The 16,322-nt window shown below is 45.2% G+C and overlaps 1 protein-coding gene across 4 annotated transcripts; it reads left to right on the top strand.

The window, feature by feature from the left end:
- Positions 1–1,665: 1,665 nt before the first annotated feature.
- arhgap45b (Rho GTPase activating protein 45b) lies at positions 1,666–15,579 on the top strand. 4 transcript variants are annotated; one of them, XM_064935050.1, is made up of 21 exons: positions 2,160–2,326; positions 3,769–4,180; positions 6,736–6,879; positions 7,018–7,102; positions 8,515–8,587; positions 10,055–10,262; positions 10,387–10,448; positions 10,584–10,775; positions 11,004–11,174; positions 11,412–11,549; positions 11,692–11,888; positions 12,046–12,167; positions 12,296–12,385; positions 12,491–12,592; positions 12,681–12,844; positions 13,015–13,203; positions 13,311–13,448; positions 13,562–13,797; positions 13,953–14,184; positions 14,353–14,467; positions 14,597–15,579. In XM_064935050.1, exons 1-21 carry the CDS (start codon positions 2,210–2,212, stop codon positions 15,043–15,045), a joined length of 3,636 nt encoding a protein of 1,211 aa, XP_064791122.1. In that variant the 5' UTR covers positions 2,160–2,209; the 3' UTR covers positions 15,046–15,579. The 4 variants fall into 4 exon arrangements, with proteins under 4 accessions (XP_064791125.1, XP_064791122.1, XP_064791124.1 ...); XM_064935052.1 differs by lacking the exon at positions 2,160–2,326 and adding exons at positions 2,377–2,542; positions 2,792–3,012 and having other exon boundaries at positions 12,296–12,592; XM_064935053.1 differs by having other exon boundaries at positions 1,666–2,326; positions 12,296–12,592.
- Positions 15,580–16,322: the final 743 nt, after the last annotated feature.

Here is a 16,322-nt window from a genome sequence, read left to right as displayed (position 1 = left end):
TTGAGATCGGTGTGGAAGAACTTGACTGGCCTACACAGAGCCCTGACCTCAACCCCATCGAACACCTTTGGGATGAATTGGAACACCGACTGCGAGCCAGAACACCGACTGCGAGCCGACTGCGAGCCAGGCCTAATCGCTAATGCTCTTGTGGCTGAATAGAAGCCAGTCCCCGCGGCAATGTTCTAACATCTAGTGGAAAGCCTTTCCAGAAGAGTGGATGCTGTTATAGGAGCAAAGGGAGGACCAAGTCCATATTAATGACCATAATTTTGGAATGAGATGGCAAGCAGGTGTCCACATACTTTCGGTCATGTAGTGTAAGTGGACGCACATGACATCTCATTGGCTAGAATGTTCCCACCTGATTATGCCTGCCCATACCATAACCCCACCAACACCATGGGGCACTCTGTTCACAACGTTGACATCAGCAAACCGCTCGCCCACACGATGTCATACCAACTGCCCGATACAGTTGAAACTGGGAATCATCCATGAAGAGCACACTTCTACCGCATGACAGTGGCCACCAAAGGTGAGCATTTGCCGACTGAAGTCGAACTGTTGTCAGGTCAAGACCCTTGTGAGGAAGACGAGAACACATATAAGCTTTCCTGAAACGGTTTCTGACAGTTTGTGTAGAAATTCTTGGGTTGTGCAAACCACAGTTTCATCAGCTGACTCGGTGGCTGGTCTCAGACGACCCCACAGGTGAAGAAGCCAGATGTGGATGTCCTGGGCTGTGGTGGTTACAAATGGTCTGAGGTTTTGAGGCCGGTTGGACTCTAAAACAATGTTGGAGGCGGTTTATGGTAGAGAAATAACATTAAATTCTGTCAACAGCTCTGGAGGACATTCCTGCAGTCAGCATGCCAATTGCACACTCTCTCAAATCTTGAGACATCTGTGGAATTGTGTTGTGTGACAAAGCTGCACATTTTAGAGTAAAAAAAATAATCCCCAGCACAAGGTGCATCTGTGTTGTGATCGTGCCGTTTATTCAGCTTCTTGATATGCCACACCTGTCAGGTGGATGGATTATTTTGGCAAGGAGAAATGCACACAAACAGGAATGTAAACACATTTGTCCACAACATTTGAGAGAAATAAGCTTTTTATGCTTATGGAACATTTCTGGGATCTTTTATTTCAGCTCATGAAACATGGGACTAACACTTTATATGTTTCATTCATATTTTTGTTCAGTTTATATGTTTTATTTTATTCCGATTTTTCAAGGGGTGCAGCAGCCCCCTCAGCACCCCTACTTCCCGCGGCTATGACCAGAGGTAGAAAATGCCAACTTATTTCCGTTTTTTATGACTACACTGTGCTTGTTGAACATTGCAGGCGACTTCCGACTGACTGATATACAAGTAACATTGCATCATAAATAACTACTCATTGTTATTTGTAAATCAGTCAGCCAGTCACAATTTACCTAAGATACATTACGGTTTTGATTCTCTGGAACACGGCGATATGAGTGAGTTCCAGTCCGACTATAGGTGCATTCAGTTCGCTTGATTTGTACTGAATGGCACGTTTCCACACAACCTTCTTGAACGGACGTTGAGGTACGTTTGCTCCCGTTTGGTGGGTGCTGCAAGGCGTGTCTTGAGGCAATGAGTGGCGTATTTAAAGGGCAGTGGCCATGCTGACAGCGTTTTTCCAACCCACAAACTCCTCGTTTTTCAATTGGTCGTTTAGTACAGTACCCCTTCCGTTCAATTGAACGTTACAGAACATAAATCGTACTGTACGCAGCCCAGGACTGCTGCCAGACCCTTCTGACAGTATCGGATAGTGAGGCATTCTCAATCGGTGTTGGAGCTATTTAACTCTTATTGGAGGCATCGAATACGTTGTACTCGACTGGTTTACTATAGAAATGTTCTGTAAAAATGTTTTATAGACATTGTATTGCAAACCTCGAGCGCCCCAATCAAATGGAGCGCATTACATCACATGCGCTTTTCTTCCCTTGAGAAAAAAAACACTGGAGCGGATGTCGCGGCGGCACTGACTGTTTGTGGTGAGCTGTCAGTGAGCTTCTACGCTCAATGTGTGGTAGCGAGGCAGCAGAAAGCGTGGCTGAAGCTTGGGACCGATGGAACAGTAGCGCCTGTAAACTGGCAGAGCACCATAGAAGTGGAGAATCGGGGGGTGGGTGGGGGGGTTGTATGTGAATTTCAAAGAAGTCGGGATGGACGGCAAAGGTACGTTGAAGATGTTCTCCCGAAAGAAAAGGGAATTGATAAAAACCCCTTCCATCTCGAAGAAGACTCGAGCAGGAAGCCCCGGGCCACAGAGCTCATCATCAGTAAGTAGCACATCATCTCTGATTTCCTCCTGTCACTCAGACAGATTTCCTATGCTGTCTGTCCGCTGCTGAGAAGCGAGGGGAGTTGGGGGACAGCATGACAGATGTCAAACTTCAGTAGATTGTTTAGACCTGACCTCAATTAAATTGACTTCACCTATCGTAGGTTATGGACCAGCAATGACATATTTAGTGGGGTGTTTTTGAAGGCTAAAGGTGAGCATTTTAGGTGATTTATATGGACAGTAGCCTATCATTTAATTCATTTAAAGTAGCCTAGTAGGGGAGAGATGTTATACTATTGGGATATTTGGTTGAATATTTGAGGACGTTGTTGATGAATACTTAAAACTAGTTGGATTAGTCAATTCAAAATAAACCTGTTAGTCACTGATAACTTTGTCTGCAGAATGACTCATTTTTTTTTTCGTTTCTCACTCATTGGAAAATATTTTTGTGGGTTAGTAAGCCAGTATTGGTTCGTCACCTGCAAGATGAGTCTAGTTTAAAAAGTGACTCCTGCTAAAGATGATGTGAAAACAATAGGGACAGAGACCATGCTGAAACGTGGTAGCAAGAATAGTTACAACCCATACTCCACGGGCCAGAGAGTTAAGAGAGAGGAGGCTAAAGCCAAGAACAAATTGGACAAACAACCCAATAGACCCAACGTCTGGCTCAAACAGGTATGTCAAACACTACCAATTGAATCAGTTAGCCACCTAGGTTTTCATACATTTTCCTCATGAGAAGGAATGAGTGTTATTATTCTCACTGCTTTGAGACCATCTGTCCTTAAGACTTATTTCCATTTATAAAAACATGTATCTGCTTTATACAGTATGCTACACTTTCAAGTTTAGAATACAGTACCATAAAAGGTGTTCTTGGAATAACATGATGCAAGGTCTGCTCTAGTTGTCTTAGTTGCGCCTCCTACTGGCAGGGTGTGATGCTGCGGCTATTTTCTGTTTCATAACCACACCGTGCACCTGCCATTGATACTGTTTAGACTTTAAGATGTGTACGTTTCAGGCCTCTACACTACATCACTGCGTCCACAACTTGTAACAGCTAGACTCTGATTTAGCTATTATTTAATCAACTCTGGCATTTATGTTAGGTGTGTTGTAGTCCATGGACAAGTTGGGACACTTGATGAGTTGATTTCATAACTTTTCCGTCATGTCTCATCAAACCGTACAACTTGATGTTGCTTAAAGTGGCCCGAGTTTCTGTTTTCGGAGAGCTGTTTCAGGGTGTGGCAAGAAGCTGAGTCAGGAAGTGTTACACAACACAGGCTCTTGTTGAAGTCTCTGTTTGTCTGTTTACCAACAGTCTGCCAAAAATATCAGTCACATTATTGTCCTGATGTTTTTGTGTTACCACAGATGTCACAAGTACTTCTCCCTCTCCTCTCCCCCCTCCTCTCTCTTACCCAGCTGTCTATTCTCCAGGAGCAGCCTCGTCGTGATGCTATCGACACCACCCCTTCCTCAACCTCATCCTCCTCCACCCTCTTCCCCATTCCCGGTGCCCCATCGGACTCCTCCGTGTCCTGCCCTGGCACCCCAAATGCCCAGCACAGCAAGCTGGTGGGGGTGGGCTGCCCGACCCCAGGGGCCACCATGAAGAGGCCCACCGGCCTCAGCCGTCATGCCAGCGCCGCGGGGTTCCCTATCCACTCATGGGTGTTCACCAAGGGCCAGGGAAAAGGGGCTATCACCCCCACCACCCCCCAAGACAGCTCAGAGAGCATGGCCATCGAGGTGGAGGACATCCCCTCTCTGTTAAGTAATGTGGCCCGCTTTGCTGAGGCCGTAGAGAAGTTGAAGGACGTTGTATTGGGGGAAGGTGAGTGGATATAGGTTCACATAGGTTTATGCACTTCTCCTTTGTCTGGCTAAGGTTTAGCTCTGAGAGAGGTAGAGGACACAAAGGCCATGTTTGAACATGGTGGGGGGGGGGGTGTGCCTTTTCAAAATACAGTTAATCGACTGCTATGGTCAGTCTCTGGGGTCTTGATATTCATTTGGCTCCTCTAAGACTGTTAGAGAGGCATAAGAGCTTATAGATGGGACAACTTATCTTCAGAACTCTAGTCAGATATTTCATTGTGCACATGATTGAGTGGTCCTCTGTAGGTCCATTGGTAGAATGTGGAGCTTGCAGTGCCAGGATATAGTGGGTTTTGATTTCTGGGACCACCCGTATATAAAATGTATGCACGCATGACTGTAAGTCGCTTTGGATAAAAGTCTGCTAGATGTATTACTATTATGATATGCCTTTGCTATTGGGATTGCTTTTGGCTGCATCGTGACCATCTGCTATTGTTTCCCAGTCTTATTGTTCTCTGTGTGGATGTCTAAATTCTCCACTACTCCTACCTGATGTGCCACATGTTAGCATGCGCTCAGAACAATGCTGTTTTGGTTCCCCTCCTCACCCCTCCTGTTCACCACGTGTTGCGTGTGGGAGGGGAAGGGCGGGCTGGCTGGCTTTGCACAAGCAACCCAGTTCTCTTGCTCGAGATGTAACAGCGACCACACTCCAGCAGGAAACCAGTCTCCTGTTTACTGCAATTTCTGTCTGTACTCAAGCAAAATGGCTGGTCCAACGGTTTTTCTGCAAAAATTAATTCTTCGCAAAAACAGTCAGTTACCTCAGATCAAGGATTTTTTCATTTTCATGAGGCAGGCTGATAATGTGTAATTTATTTTATTGATTCAATAAAATACAAGATGTGCTACAAGTGATGTAACAATTTCAGCTTGAGAGAGTCAGGCCAACAAATGGTCTCACTTTGGAACATGGGTTGATTGCTCTAAAAGTGATGGAATGGTTAGGGTGTCTATACTTTAACTTATTACCCCCCCCCCCGTGACTGTCGTATTCATCTAAACAGGAAGCAATGATGCATGGCAGAGCGACCACATTCAGACTTCCCCCTCACATAGTCCACTGCGTTAGTCTGACCTGTGACACCGTCAATACCACAAGACTGCTTCCAGTCCATCCTTGTGATGTTCTGAGATTAACCTCCCCGTTTGAACCTATCACATGGGCAATATCTGAAATGATGTGCTCCCTTAAATCAAATCAAATCAAATTTATTTATATAACCCTTCGTACATCAGCTGATATCTCAACGTGCTGTACAGAAACCCAGCCTAAAACCCCAAACAGCAAGCAATGCAGGTGTAGAAGCACGGTGGCTAGGAAAAACTCCCTAGAAAGGCCAAAACCTAGGAAGAAACCTAGAGAGGAACCAGGCTATGTGGGGTGGCCAGTCCTCTTCTGGCTGTGCCGGGTGGAGATGTTCATAAATGACCAGCCTGGTCCAATAATAATAAGGCAGAACAGTTGAAACTGGAGCAGCAGCACGGCCAGGTGGACTGGGAACAGCAAGGAGTCATCATGTCAGGTAGTCCTGAGGCTTGGTCCTAGGGCTCAGGTACTCTGAGAGAGAGAATTAGCGAGAGCACACTTAAATTCACACAGGACACCGAATAGGACAGGAGAAGTACTCCAGATATAACAAACTGACCCTAGCCCCCCGACACATAAACTACTGCAGCATAAATACTGGAGACTGAGACAGGATAACTTAAGCTATGAACCTATCTCTGAATTAAATTCTGACAAACCACAACCATCTAAACCTGAAATATATTTGATACAAGATTATCCAGGAACTAAATTGACATACAAGTCTATGCACACAGTCACATAATGCCACATGTTCATTTCGCCAGTTTCAGTTTCTATAGGAAGCGTCTTGGAGCCTTTTATCATCCTCCTTCTGACATGCCCTCTAACTAGTCCACCCTCTGGCCTCCTGGTCCCATTCCATGAGCCAGCCACTTTGACAGACATGGACATTGAGATGGAGGGCCAAAGGGGAAAAGAGGAGGAAGGAGGGCTCTACCGGCCAAAGGATCTGCTGTCTGTGAGAGAGACAAGAGGAAGTGGCCTGCAGACGTCACTGCTGACATCAAAGCTGTCTCTACAACCCGTCTGTCTGTAGTCCGTGTTACTATTCATGATGTCCAGAGATTGGTCATGAATCACTCCCTCTCAACCTCTAATAACCTGTAATGACCTCTAATACTGTGACCAACCCTAATAGTCTGTCTGTAAAGATGATCTCCATGTTATATGGATTCCGTTTTGTGACGGTGAGCCCCGTCACAGACCTCAGACACAGCCTTCTATCTCCCCAACACCAACCCTATCACTTCCGGTTGTAACTAGTACTCGATAGATGTACAAAATGGTAGGTTAGGCTCAGTCCTCTTTGTGTGTGGCTGTAGACAAGTGGAGTGCTGTGTATTAGGAATGGCACAGGATCCATGTCTCTCCTGTCTATGTCTCTGACTGTCCCATCTCTTTTGCTCTCTCTGTAGACAAGCAGGAGAACCGTCGCCCTCTGGCCCATGAGTGCCTGGGAGAGGTCCTGAGGGTCCTACGACAGGTCATCAGCACCTACCCTCTCCTCAACACTGTGGAGACCCTTACTGCTGCAGGCAAACTCATATCTAAGGTTAAAGGTAAGACTACTGGCTGGACCAATCAGTGGTCTACTACCTAGGGTCAAAAAGTCTATTTTTAGCAAAAAGTCAATTTTTAGCACAAAGTCAATGAGTTAAAATGGCCTAGAATGAACACATTCATTATTTTGATTGCAGGATTTCACTATGAGACTTGTAATGACACAGAAAAGAAGGACTTTGAGAAGGCCATTGAAACCATTGCAGTTGCTTTTAGTAGCAGGTAAGTATTTGGTACAGCCGTTTCTCAGTATGTATTGTCATGAGCTAGTAACAGTATTTCATGGATCCTGGAATAAACCAAAGGTGACACTGTGCGTCACAATGCTTTCTTTTGACTTTTTATTCTCTGGTACAGAGTAATGGGACATGACCATGTGTACTCAGTGGTCGGGGTGGTGGTGTATGACGACAGTAGAACTGTAGAAGTACAATGTACGTGTGTGTGCATATGTGCGATAGAGAAGTGGAGCTTAGAGCAGAAAACACAGTGACACATTTGCATGTGGCTCAGTAGAAAACAGGAAGTGTAGTGGTGGTTTTCTTCTCTTCCGTAACCTAGGACACAAAACCAAAACGCAGTCATTTGGCGTCTGTCTCAACAGATTATCTACAGACAGATAATAGGTGTTTCTATCCTCGGATACAATGTGTAGGTGTGGTAATGGTCGTTTGGATGCAAACATATCACTCTCAAAAAAATAAGAATACATTTGCGACCAACTGGCTCAAATAAGTCTTATGTTGCAACATTTTGAAATTGTGTTTTTTTTTTTTTACATTGGATAAAAGTAGAGACTCGGTGCTACAAAATGGTATCATACACTGCATTTGAGGAACAATGGGAAAGTAATTCTGCTTTGAAAGTTGAACTTGTAAACTCACTTTTTGAGAAAATGGCCTTTGAATTATTGGTACCTACTGGAGAGCTCTCCTTTGTCTATAACCTTTCAGCATTGTTCACACCCTCTTAAGCCAGCCCCATCTATCTTTTTAAAGATTCACATGTGAGGTCATGTGCTAAACAGTGAGTAGGGATGTAAAGATTAAGACTAGAATTGGTAAAAGTAGTAGCCTACAATAAGGAAAAATTCCAGTTCAACAGGAAGTGTCCAGATAAAAATATTTTGTAAATATTAGATGACACTTACCCAGACACATTTGTCAAAATTAATGGATCATGTGAAAAAAATGCTTTAACCCCCAGCCACATACTGCCAAGCTAAAACATATGCTCTGATATGTCTATTTTATATGTCTATTTTAAAATTGTAAATAGGAATATACATACATAATTCAAAATAACGCTTGTTCACTTCCTGGCCATGCACAGTACATACAACCACAACAGGGCAAAGAAGACAGAGAGGAAGTTATATGGCCGGTGCGATTGCACAGAGCCTGGCATCAACCACTTCCTGATGGTTTTTTCTCTCTCCTTGTCTCCTTTCCTTGTTTCCTTTTCTTTCCATGACCACCGGTAGGGGAAAGAACCCGAAATGTACCCTTCACGTTGCTTTAAGCCATCAAATCCTATTTGATCTACACATTTTCCCTTTTTATTTTAGTCCTTCCTCTCTCCATCTCTGATGGAAGTACTGTCGGTGTAATGGCCTCTGTCTCTGTCCTCCTCAGTGTGTCAGAGCTGCTGATGGGGGAGGTGGACAGCAGTACCCTACTGTCCCTGCTGCCAACAGAGAAGAGCAGGGTGAGTGGGGGTTAATTTGGCTTTCTTGGTGTGCATGTGGCAGGAGGTGTCGGCTCTCAGAGCGGATGTTTGTGGGCAGCAAGGCCAGCTTCCTGGCAGTGACACAGTGTGTCTTTATCTCTGCCTGTTCCTCTCCCTCGCTCTCCTGTTATAACAACACACACAGGCCGCCTCTGAGACTCCACATAACACAGTTCCTTCTATCTCATTCATCAATGCAGCTCTAATACTGACACACTGAATTCAACAGGCCTGCACACACACTGGGGGGGTTATTGCCTACAGTCTATGTGCCAAATCCTATTTTCATTGGAAGTTTCAAGTTTGTATTAGTCATATGTACAGGATACTTACTTGCAGGTTCCTTCTCGACATTGCAACAACAAATAATGAAAGATAAGAATATGAACATAAAGTAAATGGCTCAGTAGAATATAATACATATTTTAGCAGAAGTATAAAACAGGAAGGTGAGATTTATAGTCCAATATTTACACGTGTTTTGGGGAAGGGGGGATGAGGGATCAAGTGTTTTAAATTGTGCAGTATTTAATATCCATCTTTCAATTGTACATGCCCGTCCCTGAGATGCCACTTGGCATTGCTCTGTTCCATCATTATTTGTATTGGCTCTGGTAAACACGGTGTACCGAATAATTAAGCAATAAGGTCCGAGGAGGTGTGGTATTTGGTCAATATACCATGGCTAAAGGCTGCTCTTATACGCAACGCGGAGGTGCTGGACACAGCCCTTAGCCGTGGTATATTGGCCATATACCCCAGACCCTGATGTACCTTATTGCTATTATAAACTGGTTATAACGTAATTAGAGCAGTAAAAATGCATGTCTTGTCGTACCCGTGGTATACGGTCTGATATACCACGGCTGTCAGCCAATCAGCATTCAATACTCGAAGCACCCAGTTTATAATATACTATATAGCAGAGTTGGGGTTAATTCCACAAATTCTCCCTGTAAATTCCATTTAATTCAAGGTCAGTCTTTGAATTCAGAAAATTCAATTCCTCTCAACTCCAATGATGGGTCATTACCAAGAATTCAATTCCTTATTAAGGCTTTCAGGCTGATCATGGAACTGCTCAGACATCCTAGCTTTATTGGAAATATAGAAATACATGTTGAAATGATTAAAAACAAATCCTGCAGTTAATTGTTTTTATACTAAGTGCATTCATTCCAATAACTGGGAAATGCAAAAATATTTAATTCCAATTCAATTACAAAGATCAAATGTTTTCACCATTTCAATTAAAATAAACAGTCTCATTCCAATTCTATTCCCATTTCATAACTTGAAGATTGTTGAAATTAGAATTCAACATAAGCTCTTCAATTCATGATTGAATTCAATAATTGAATTGGAATTTCTGCTACATAGTACAGAATAAGGTACTGTTCGCAGTATTCTTGAGTGGTCTGAAACTCTTTCTCTCTGTGTGTCCAGTCTATGGAGAACCTGTACGGGGTGTCGGGTCATGGGCTAGAGGGAGCTCAGATGAGGAGTGACCTGCAGGACTTTGGCCGGGCCGAGGAGGTGGACATCATGCTGCAACGTAGTGAAGGGGGAGTGGACTCTGCTCTGGCCTACGCTAAGACCATCTCTAAATACATGAAGGACCTGATGAGCTACGTGGAGAAGAGGACCTCACTGGGTGGGTAGACTCACACCGCAGACAGTTCCCTACACATAATAGTGGAGATTTAGGTTGACTCTTATAACCTGCATGTAACGTATTATTGATTTGTTGATTCACCCATGTATCTTTCCTCATCCAGAGGTGGAGTTTGCCAAGGGCTTACAAAGACTGTACCAGTCCAGCAAGCACAGCATCACACATGTAAGCCCTAGTGATATTGTATTTTGTAGTAGAAGGAGTTAAGGAAAGGAATACCCAATTCACTCTCGTCAAAATGATTACATCCAATTCATGATGACAATGCTATTTCCCCTCTCACCACTCCGTATCTCTCAGCCCCACATGCCCTTCTACTCCATCTACTCTCTGGCTCTGGAGCAGGACTTGGAGCAGAGCAGTGGGATGCAGCAGGCCGCCACCACACTGCACAACCAGACCTTCCTACAGCCTCTGATGCAGCGTAAACACGAGCACGAGAAGAAACGCAAGGAGGTCAAGGAACAGTGGTACCGTGCCAAGAGGAAACTGGTCAGTTCCTTGCTAGTGCTATTTATGCAGTATGTTATCTCTCTATTTATATTATCTCTCTCACATTGCCATGAAGTTTACAGGTATACATGTTTTACCGTTTTGAGAATGATTTGACAATAAATCAACAAAGTATCTATTAAAGAAACAACTTTGTTTTCTCTCTCAAGATGTTGCCCAATTTGTACCCAAAGACTGATTCTGTGTGCCTATGTGTTTGGGATCCAGATGGAATGTGAGTCTAACCTGCGAAAGGCCAAGCATGCCTACATGGCTCGCTGTGAGGAGCACGACAAGGCCAAAGCAGCTGCTAGCAGAGCCGCAGAGGAGGATGGAGGAGGCTCTACCACCAAGTCTCTGGGCAAAAAGTTACGAGTGGAGGAAGATGCTCGCAACAAGGTCCCCATCACTGCATATGTTGTTTTTCCTCCATTCTCTCTCCACTCTTCTACTCATCTCCCCTCCCCCCATCTCTCCTCTCCATGTCTCGCCTAGTCTCTTCTTTCCCTCACCTCTCCAGGGAAATCTGCTAAAAAGCAGAATGACTGCAAGTCGTTGTCAAAGCCGATGGCCATATTTCATTGAGTATGTATGCCATTAGCCTATCTGAGAATTGACCACCGTGTGTGTGTTCAGGCTGAAGAGGCAGAGGCCACCTACAGGACATGCATAGCAGACGCCACCACCCAGCAGCAGGAGCTGGAACACGTCAAGGTCAATGTGCTCCGACTGCTGCAGGAGGTCATCAAACAGAGTGACCAGACACTGCGCTCGGTCAGTACGCACACACAGACAATTTGTTCAGCGCGGCCAGTCTGTTTAGCTTACATTCCACTCCTTGCACTCCCTGTGATGGAATGGAAGCTAAACCTTCTCCTCCACCACATGACTAAACCATTCCTCTCCTTCTCTCCAGGCCACCATCTCGTACTACCAGATAATGCACATGCAGACGGTGGTGTTGCCGGTCCACTACCAGACTCTGTGTGAGAGCAGTAAGCTGTATGACCCGGGACAGCAGTACGCTGCCCACGTCAGAGACCTGCAGCTCACTGAGGAGCCTGAGGTCACCTACCAGTTTGAGCCCTACACTGCCACTGCAGCCTCCACACAGTGCGTCACTCCTAGCCTCAAAGCATAATAAAAAGCTTTTGGTTTGTTAGGTGTCTATGGGCACTCGGTCACTTTACACCAAGTAATAAATAAGAGGTAATAAATAGATTTACATTAGTACCATGTTTTCTGACTGGTTTTATATCTGTTAATTCAGGCATCCAGCTCGACCCCTTAATGACAGCTTCAACACAGACCAGCAGAGCAGCTCTGAGGGTCAACCCGGCACCGGAGAGACCACGACAGGGGAGGACCTTAGCGCTGAAAACGCCAGAAAGAGTATGTCATTATGTATGATATTGATGTGGTTCTTACTGTCTTGTGCCGTCTCACCATGCAAGACAAAACAATGTAGACCTACATGAGGTATTTGTGCTGTCCATGATAACCTTGTGTTCCCTTCCCAGGACAAGGCCACAAATCGTGGGGTTCTACAGTGAGCGATGCAGACAGTGTAGAAGGGGAAGGTGGCCTGGAATCTCCTACCACCAGTTCAGGTAAGGCTTTCTCTGTCTGTCTCTCTGTCTCCCTCCATCTCCTGCAGTGCTGTAGCTGTGTGTGTGTGTGTGTGTGTGTGTGTGTTATTGTTTTGTACGTTTTAGGTGACATCAGTAAAATGGCACGCACCTCCTCCACCGGGACCATGTCGTCCAACGAGGATCCAGATGAGAAGGACGGGAATGTGGCCTCCTTCGAAGCACCAAGTAAGACCGGAGGTCTACCTCCTCTCTGTTTGCCAATTATTACATAATTAATGGTTTTATCAATTTATCCATCAATCTTCATCTGCAGACATAAATGGCATGGAGCCTGAGATTGCGGTTCCAACCGGACCTTTCCGTAACATTGGGCTCTCCAAAGCCGCCCAGACTCATCGGCTGCGTAAACTCCGCACCCCGTCCAAGTGTCGGGAGTGCGACAGCTACGTGTACTTCCAGGGAGCAGAGTGTGAGGAGGTGAGAGATAAGACCCTCTCATTCGTCACCTTTGAAAGCAACAGACTTTGGCTGCTTGATTAGCTGATTAGCTGTCTGTTTTTCTGTGTGAATGACATCTGACTTTCATTGGTTATCATCCTGACCTCTAACCTCTTGACCTACTGTATGCCCCTTGTCCTCTATACCAGTGTTTCCTGGCATGTCATAAGCGGTGTCTGGAGACGTTAGCCATCCAGTGTGGCCATAAGAAACTGCAGGGTAGACTCCAGCTGTTCGGCCGAGACTTCTCCCAGGTGTCCAGCGGCAGCTCTGACAGCATCCCATTCATCATCACTAAGTGCATTTCGGAGATCGAGAGACGAGCACTGAAGACGAAGGTGAGGGAAGGGGGGGGGGGTGAAGGGTCTGTTTCTTGAAAGGTGTGTAATTGTTGGCTCAAAACATATTCCCTCTCTTCCCCATTGGTCTCCATCCCTCTCTGCAGGGTATCTACAGAGTAAATGGGGTGAAGACTCGTGTAGAGAAGCTGTGTCAGGCCTTTGAGAATGGCAAGGAACTAGTGGAGCTCTCTCAGTGTTCCCCCCATGACATCAGCAACGTCCTCAAGCTCTACCTCCGACAGGTACCTTGTAGCTGTTTCAGCCTCCATATTTATTTGCGCTTATCATGGGTTGTCTTTGGATAAGATGGCTACAAACGAAGATTAAAAAAAATCTCCGGCTCTGTCCTCTACAGCTTCCAGAGCCCATCATGCCGTTCCGCCTGTACAACAGCCTCATGGGGTTAGCCAAGGAGAGCCTGCAAACTGAGGGAGGGGAGGCCGGGACGGGGAAGGGGCCAGAGCTGGTGGACCTAGGACCAGATACGGACCCAGCGGTCCTGGCTGTGGTGGATAGACTTAGGGAGCTGGTGAAAGAGCTGCCCAAGGCTAACGTAGCCACGCTGCGCTACATCGTACGTCACCTGCGCAGGTGAGCAGCTCAGAAGAGCATACTACATTGCTTACTCACTTTTTATTTTATTTTTTACCTGACATAGATCATTACAAAAGAGGATTCACAACTGTGATCATGTATTACTTGTTTAAACCTCCCATATCATCGCTCTTCCCCATCTCTGACGTCAGGATTGCAGAGTTGGAGCAGGACAATAAGATGAGTCCCAGTAACCTGGGCATCGTGTTTGGCCCCTCTCTGATAAGGCCCCGGCCCACAGGGGCCACAGTGTCCCTGTCCTCTCTAGTGGACTACCCCCACCAGGCCCGCATCATAGAGACACTCATCGTCTTCTACACAGCCATCTTCCAGTCCAAATCCTCTAGCACCAGCAGTCGCCCATCCTCCATCTCCATCCAACAGGTGTGTTTTTGTGTGTCTGCGTGACGGTTAATAATATTTGTAACATACAGGAAGAATGTGAATGCTTTCATTTCAGCCACACCCAATAGCTCAACCAATACCAGAGTTGGAAGGTTTGAACTCAAGTTCCCTGTTTTAACTCCTGTTTGTCTCCCACTGCTGGTGCAGAGTGTCAGTGTGGATGTTGAGGAGGGCAGCAGTACCGTGGTAGCTGAAGGAGAGGAACAGGAAGCCAAAGCGGAACAGAGCAGAACAGACTCTGACAAGATGGAGGAGGGCTGTGGTAAGAGGTGTTTAGATGGATTTGAAGAAGAATTACTACAAGTTTGATTTGAGTTCCATCTTTATAACTTGTATTTATCCAGGTGACCAGTGCCACTTCATTACAGCCCTTCACTTTTTCTCCATGCAGGAAGTTTTCCAGGTTCCCTGAGCTCCAGTGAGCAGATAGTGGACTCTGACTCAGAGCTGGATGAGACTGGGAGGGGGTCCACACACCACCCGCACTGCCTGGTCAAACAGGAGAGCGAGGTCAGCACAGAGGATGACCAACTGAACTGCAGGGATAGTCTGGAACTCTCCAGCCAGTCTGTACCCCAGACCGACCCGGAACCAGACCAAGACCAGGAGAGTCCTGGTCCCGATGCCTCGGACCACGACCCACCTGAGCCCCCAGACAGCGAGCCCCCGGACCTGGAGGTGTCAGAGCAAGAGCTGAGCATCTCCCTGGCTGAGCTCAACATGAATCAGTCCAACAACTATGTTCTGGGCCATGTGTGGAGCGAATCTCAGTTTGGTGCCGAGGGACAGGGAGCCAGAGTTTGTGTAAACACGACCTGTGCAATGTGTCAACCTCACTGAAAGTCTTTCCTGGAATTGTATGATATATGAAGTTAAAGTTTTATATGTACTTCAAGAGGTTGGATCCTGGTTTTAGCTTTGGTATAGAATGTCAGCATTGAATATACTACATGGCACATCCCTCATAGACACTTAGTTATAGCTGTTTTCTGCCATCATTCATTATAGTTCTAACCAGCTGTGACTTAATCATTTGGAAAGTAAATACCTTCTAGATTATCGCTGTGCCAGTTTGTATTTCAAATATACAAATATAGACGTTGCTCTTTAAAGCTTGAATAATGTCCAGTCGTGAGGGATCTTTGTCTTGTATGTGTGATTTGTGTGTGCGATGCATTTCTAAGATAATTATTCCAGGTATTTAAAGTGCTGCTGGTTTTATTTCAGCACTAAAATTGAAAAAAAAATGCATTTTTACATTTTGTGTTTTTATAAATTGTATCATTTTGCCTTGCGTTGGATGGATTTGTCATTATCGGTTGAATCACTTTTTGTCAATGTTTTGTAATAAAGAGTATGCTATCATAAATGTTATGCCTTGTCCTTATAGCTCTTTCATTGTAACTATAGCCCCGTTAATACCTGGCGCTAACCCTTTGTCCTGATCTTATCCACATTCTGATTGGGCACATTTTAAGAACAGGTGTAGATGATGATTAAGACAATGTGATCACATCTTCCTGACCACCACCTGAGGTAGTCAGGCATGTATTGTCTGGATCAGTCAAGCCTGGTGGTAGGGGCTAAAGGACGGGCTCATTGTAATGACTGGACTAAGTCAAACGTGGTTTCCATATGTTTGATACCGCTTCATTGATTCCATTCCAACCATTACAATGAGCCTGTCCTATAGCCCCTACCACCAGCCTCCACTGGTCTGGATATCAATCAAGTGTAAACAGATCTGAATGGTCAAAATATTTAAATCATTATCTGCTTCAACTCCACTGAGTGGTAGCAGCATTAACTTAAGGCAGTATTGTCATAAATTCATATTATTTTGAAATAATATCTGTCAAGTAATTTGCATACAGCGAGGCACTAGCTAATCTGATCACAATACAGTCACAGTGGAAGGATAAGAGACATTCTAATACAATGTGTAGACGTGACAAACCTTGATCAGATAGTTATTGGATCATATTGCTCAGATCATGAAACTCACATGTTAGCATAAGGTGTAAACGAGGCTTATTGGCACTAACCAACTACAGTATTAAGTGTGATCGCGCTATCACTGTTCAATGAGAGAATGGCATAAAAGGGAAGAAGGAACC

The sequence above is a fragment of the Oncorhynchus masou genome, chromosome 24 (genome assembly GCF_036934945.1).
Source record: "Oncorhynchus masou masou isolate Uvic2021 chromosome 24, UVic_Omas_1.1, whole genome shotgun sequence".
In the NCBI taxonomy this organism is placed as follows: Eukaryota; Metazoa; Chordata; class Actinopteri; order Salmoniformes; family Salmonidae; genus Oncorhynchus; species Oncorhynchus masou.
The sequence above is the reverse complement of the archived record's forward strand: the minus strand, read 5'-3'. Positions and strand labels throughout refer to the sequence as shown.

Bases quoted from the DNA above. Each gene is read 5' to 3' on its own strand.
- arhgap45b (XM_064935052.1), top strand. From the start codon at position 2,884: ATGCTGAAACGTGGTAGCAAGAATAGTTACAACCCATACTCCACGGGC. The intron at 10,449-10,583 runs GTAAGCCCTAGT...CGTATCTCTCAG, and splicing joins GCAAGCACAGCATCACACAT to CCCCACATGCCCTTCTACTC. The intron at 14,185-14,352 runs GTGTGTTTTTGT...CTGCTGGTGCAG, and splicing joins CCTCCATCTCCATCCAACAG to AGTGTCAGTGTGGATGTTGA.